Below are 6,133 nucleotides of genomic sequence, written 5' to 3' on the forward strand. Positions count from 1 at the left end.
AGGGTTCTCTGTCCTTACATCCAGCAGTGAATGAGGTTACTGGTGATATCTGAGTGCATGGTACTAGTTTCCACTGAAGAAATATTTTTTACTGGGAATCAGGAGCTGGAAAGATATAAGTCTCCTTTATTCCTCAAATATTTTTCTGGTTTCCGAGGAGGGTTATGTAACATTTGTGGGTTTTCTTTAGGGCATTTAATGACATGTACAGGTTCTCAGCAGATTGACCACTCATAGCAGGAACATGAGAACTGGCCCTTTATGCCAACAAGGTTATGTCATGTGTACCAGGAAGGACTTGGTTGGAAGCTACAGGAATAGTCTGGTGACCTTGGTGACAGTTCTTTAACTATCATATGCAAAAATTAGTGCCATCAACCTATGGTAGAGTGTACCTGTATACTTGACTACTCAAAAATTATTTTCATTCAGGGTTCCATGCACTATACCAGGGAAGAACTTCTTAATTTCCTATATGTAGGTGCAAGGAAGTCAAAACTAAACAGATCTCTCCTTTACTGATGGGGAAGAGCAGTCACTATAAAAAGTCATACCGTATACTCAAAACACATCTTAAAGAAAACCAGAAAAACTTTAAATATCTTGTTTTTCAAACTCTTTACTTTCACTGGTTTGGAAGTCTCTGAGTCCATTTTGTGCCTAGATATAATAATGTGTTTGCTTGTTCATTGTTTATTTAATCCATGGACTCCTGTAATTTGTAATATATTGTGAAGATTCTTTGCCAGAACTTTGAACAAATTTTGCCATTCTTGTATAATATACATATATATTATTTGCATATAATTGCCCTTATATATTTTACCATGTCCCTGTTTCACCACTCCAGTAGTTATAAAACAGAAGACAAAATTTCTGTAGATTTCAGACAAGAAAGCAGAAACCATGGGTGTGAGTGAGAACAAGTTACACTTCTGTTTGTATAGTTGATCACTGTAGCTATCCCAGATAATTTTTTCTTGGACATAGGAAAATAGAGATATAGCAGTAAGATTGATCCTTCAACTTTAAGCTCCATTTTAAATGTGTCTGTGGCTTCATGTGAGTATGCTGATCTGCTCAGTTAGGGAGGCATCAAACAAAAACCTGAGAGACTGAAGTACGGTAAAAAGATAAAACTGAGTCCATGCAGAAGCACCAGGAATATATAACACTAAACAAATAATATAAGAACCTGAAAACTGTGTAATATCCCTCTATATGGGTTACTTTTGCAGAAGTGTACACTTATTTTTATTTCAAGGAATCACCAGTACAGAATTTCAGCCTATCCTTGGGTGGCCTTGCACTCTGAGGAGCAAGGGACAAGTGCCGCCATACAAACTGCTATCCCCACGGTTTGTCACAGATGCTAACCTCATTGCATACCTTTTTATTTCTAAGCATCTGACAGTTAAAATCTCTTAAGTACCTGGGAATGATATAAGTGCAAACTATTACCTCATGGAAATGGCAGCCACACTTCCCCTGCAGGAATTCTTTGTAACGTCCCATGGTGATGACAAAGGTGTCAACCACTTCATAGCCAAAGTTTTTTGCTGTATCCAGAATAATCATGTTTTCATTCCACAGATTTTGCACTTCTGCCTGCATTCCAGATAAAACATTGCAATGTTTTGTCAGAAGGACTGTTTAAGGGTTATTGCATAATGGAAATGAATAGCAAAACTGCATTTTGAATAAAACAATGATGTTATACTTCAGACATGAATTGCTCCAAGACTGTTGTAGATTTTTGCAGGAATAGTTGTGCAGCTTTCTTTATAGGAAGATTTCAAGGTTGTCCAAAATATAATTACTGGGTAATGGTTTTTAACATGTACTTATCTAACAAAAGGTGTAATTCAGAAAAAAAATCCAATTATAAAGTTCTCTGTAACAAATGGTGAAATTGCTTCTGTAAGGAAGAATTAAGCATGAAATCAAATTAATTGAGGCTGTTGCTTAAAAGGGAGTATAGAGCCATGGGTGTCTTACAAAAGGTTGTACTGAAGAATAGATTATTATTTCTGAAGGTACTGCAGAAAGCCCAAGAATAGAAAAATGTTAGCTATAAAGATGGCAAGTTGGTGGACTTCACACTGCAGACCAAAGGGCTTTGAGAGTAGCTGGGGTAATCCTGAAGCCTAGAGCGCCCAAACCACATGGGCAATTTGGAGTATGATTCCAATATTGAAAGAGAAAAAATGTTGGTTATGCACTGCAACTGATTTCTGGAGTTTTGTAAATTTACTGAATAAAAAAAAGTAGTCCTGGGAAGCCTTTAATAGCTTTCTACCCTTGCCTCAGCTACCCTGGATTGAAGTTCTTTCTTCTAGGACTGAACTCTTCTGAAAACTATGGCAGAAACTACGAAAATGTTTTTTCATGTTGATGACAACAATTTCCCTCCTGTATTCTGATTTGGTCATCCAGATAAATGAAGAAAATTGTTTGAATCAATAAGAAGACATTCAGTAGAGACAAAGGAAATAGGTAGGACTAACTAAGACAGAAATAATGGGCAAAATTGGACAGGGCAGTCTCCATAGCAAATAGAATGGTGAGAATAGCAGTAAGTCACATGCTGAATACAGCAGTGTGTTATGGTTGCAGAAAGACGTGGGCAGTCCCCAGTGTGAAAGGAGCGCTGCACGTAATCTGTGAAAGCTAATAATTTTCTCTTTTCAACACCTGTGAATGGCTGGAGCATGACACACAGTGCTGGTAGGCATCATTTACTCTGTTCTGCCCTTCAGCGCTTCTCATCCAGGCATTTTATGTGTGTTCACTAGAGAATCACTGTCCAAATTGTAAATAAAAATATTGAACTGAATGAGTTGCACAGCACATGAAAAGGTGCCATTTGTTACTCTGAGAGTCTTGGACATAATTTAAACTGACTCTAACATCTGATTAACATACAAATCACAGGCTGGATTCACTGGTACATTCCAGCTGCTCTGGCAATGTTCTGGCTTCATAGGTGGGTTAGGATAGATTTATGGAGACCTGTGCAATGCAGCCAGGGCAGTGAATCTGGTACAGCAGTAACCATGGAGGAAGCCTGGGGAGGGCCATGCTCAACGTGGTATGAGGAGCAATCTGTTTATCCCCAGCACAATTTCTCAACTTTGGCAGCAGGATTAATATTGGAGCTTCTTCTGGTTCTTGGAGCAGCTGAACAAGCACAGCCTCTCACATAGCTCTCTGCTTGCAGCAGAATCCATGATATAAAGCAAATTGGTTTGAATCTGTATCAGCAAGCAGTATGAGCAAATACAAACATTAATCTTTCTTTGATCCACTTAAAAGCTTGCTCAGCAGAGGTTGTAACATATTTTGACCAGACAGCAAAATTAATGCTGAAATGACAAGTCTTTAATGAAAATGCACTCTAAATGCACTGTAACTTACCTGTGATAGAGAATGTATTCCATCCACTGGGAGGTGAAAGCCCATCCCTATGGACTTGATGATTACCAGGATATTAGATAGATTTTCCCTGTTGAGCAAATTAAAACAAAAACAAACAAAAGGACATACAATTTACTTAACAGACACATCAGCAGACAATGCAGCTTTATTTGTTCAAAGTCACTTTAGTGCACACCCACGAGAAAACAAATGAAACATTTGCATTTAAAAATTTTTGTTGTTTCTCATAATTTATCATATCAAAACTTGACATAACACCAAGTACATAACGTTACCTGTTCAAGACCTTTTGGATAATTTGCAGGTGATTGGAATTAAGCCACTGAACACCACCTACAACTAATACAGTCTGGTCTGTGTTCTCCAGGGGACGTGATCTGAAAACCAGAAACAAAAAACAACACATCCCTTTAGAACAGATGGCAAACATTTTTAACTGCATTGCATTGCATTTCACTGAACTGTATCTGGCACCCTGATCAGAGGCCTGATGCAATTTTCTACTATGTTTTAACCACACAATACAGTCTGCACACGTTGTGTTTAATTGTTTACTGGCTTTAATTGCAAAATGTGTTAAACACATTTGTGAGTAGAACGATAATACAAACAAGGGAGCAATAGAGCTTGTGCAGTACCTCTGCAGCAGCTGTTCTAGTGCTTTTTCAAAAGTAGGTCTCTGGTTTGCATTCATCCAGAACTGGGGGTAGTAGGAGTAACTTATAAATGTTTTCCCCTCGTTGATATTATGATAACATTTAATATCATGAGTCTTTTGCCATTCCTGAAGAGTCTTATTCACTCTTTCTATTAGATAGTACATCATCCCTCTGTTAGTTGAGTCACCTATAAAAAGAATCTTTAGACAGGAAAAAAGACATGACTTAGAAATTGTACAATCCAGAAACCAAAAGCTAAGAAAAGAATACAACCAGTTGGGGGGAGGGGGATGTTTTAAATCTTTCTCATAATGTTCAAGAAATATCTCTGTGAGCTGCCAGTTCTCTAGCCCTGACATCTCTGTTCAAATGTTTTCCTATAGCAAAATCTGCATGATTTGATTAATAAAATACAATATTATGTGTGTCAAAGACAAAAAGTACAGGTTTTGGATGGCTATAACTGCACAGTTAGCCCTGCATTTGTTATCCTTGGTGATAATTTCTTTTGCTTAAGTTTCTATTTCCTTCCAATTGCTAGTAGACAATTGCTTTCATGATTGCTTGCAGCTTCCTGCATTTTTTCCTTCAGTCTTTCATGTGGGTTGCTCCTACACAGCATGTCTTGGATAATGTTTGTCTTCCTTCCATAATTGTGATTCATCAGAACTTGCAACCAAGTAAACCCACACATCCCAATGGATGCAGCTGCTGCTTATGTGTAGAGAGATGGTCTTTCTGAAATGTCAGAGGGGTAAAAAAAGGGGTTATTTTGGTGGAAAATAATCTGAATAGAGTTCTGTTATGTGTGATGTGACCACCAGGAAGCATTGCGGCCTGAAGGGTGTTAAAAATGCTGCCAGGATGACCGTAGTACTTTAAGTATACCTGGGATACTCTGAACTTGCAAATAAATGTAGAAGTCAAATTTGGACTTGCTTCTATCCATTCTGTAGACTCCCCTGAAAACTCATATATCTCTGTAGCTGGAGACCACAGGAATTAAAGTGGTCTTGTTTGTTTGTTGGTTTTTTTTTGTTTTGTTTGGGTTTTTTAATTATGCAATTGCCCTATTTTTAGTGAATAGGATTAGCACTTCCTCCTGCTGCAGCACATAAGCAATGACAAGAGCCCAAAGAGTAAGAGAACCTAAGTTCACTGTGGTTTGCCCATGAAGCTCTGTGCATAGTCAATTACCACAATCATCTCAGCCATAAATCCACACTGAGGAGCAAAAATGTAAAACTGGGAGCCAGAAACCCCATAAAGCCATAACACAGTAACAGCCCAGTTCTCTGTGCAGCAGTTTGCAGCTTCTTCTGTGGCACTCAACATTGTTGGAACCCTGTAAGATGGAGTTTTGTTTTATTTTTTAATTTGATTTGAAGTTTGATGCTTTACCCCTTCCACCTTGAATATTTGATTATACAAATAAAATTGAGGCTGCACATGATTACATGGTTAAGAATACATTTCCAAAGCTTTTTAAAGAGATTTTATGTGGTGGAAGCATCATGGACTCCTCTTATCTAATACATCTCTTTATCTATTCCCTTCAGGAATGTCACAGTTTTAGGAACTGATTCCATTTCCCACTGTTAACCTATTGTGATTAAAAATAAGCCACAGCACTGTGCCAATGAAATTTTCTATAGAACAGAGCAGTTTCAGATAAGCATACCCTGATTCAGTGCCAGAGCCAAGAATGGACATGACAATGCCTTCAACTTTCTATGCCTAGCACATAGTGGGGTGCAGAGAAGCCCTTGAGAGATTATATATGGCAGCAAACAAACTAAAACTAGCGTTGAGCACATAGAGGCTCTTCTACCTGCATCTCTCAAAGCTGCTTCACAGAGGAAATTCTTTAATAGCTGCTTTTCATTCTTGTACTGTACAAACACTTCTCTCATATGCAAGGGGGTTACCAGCTTTTCACATTGTGTCCAAAGAAACTTTTTTAAACCAAGCATAATATGACTCACAGAAGTCAATGCAGAGCCCTGGAAGGACTGGTTGTATATTCTCTCTTTCCC

General features: G+C 38.1%; 1 protein-coding gene across 1 annotated transcript in view; it reads right to left on the reverse strand.

Moving 5' to 3' along the window:
• Positions 1-1,461: 1,461 nt before the first annotated feature.
• The window catches only part of LOC103809172 (cadherin-like and PC-esterase domain-containing protein 1), a gene marked incomplete at both ends in the record, with an annotated part of 18,910 nt that continues 14,238 nt past the window's right edge, over positions 1,462-6,133 (reverse strand). Inside the window, 4 exons of the mRNA XM_009081988.1 lie at positions 1,462-1,608; positions 3,418-3,505; positions 3,714-3,815; positions 4,077-4,297. Of these exons, the coding sequence (XP_009080236.1) occupies positions 1,462-1,608; positions 3,418-3,505; positions 3,714-3,815; positions 4,077-4,297 (558 nt within the window). The remainder of the gene's footprint in view (positions 1,609-3,417; positions 3,506-3,713; positions 3,816-4,076; positions 4,298-6,133) is intronic.

The sequence above is a fragment of the Acanthisitta chloris genome, unplaced genomic scaffold (genome assembly GCF_000695815.1).
Source record: "Acanthisitta chloris isolate BGI_N310 unplaced genomic scaffold, ASM69581v1 scaffold11139, whole genome shotgun sequence".
NCBI classification, from domain to species: Eukaryota; Metazoa; Chordata; class Aves; order Passeriformes; family Acanthisittidae; genus Acanthisitta; species Acanthisitta chloris.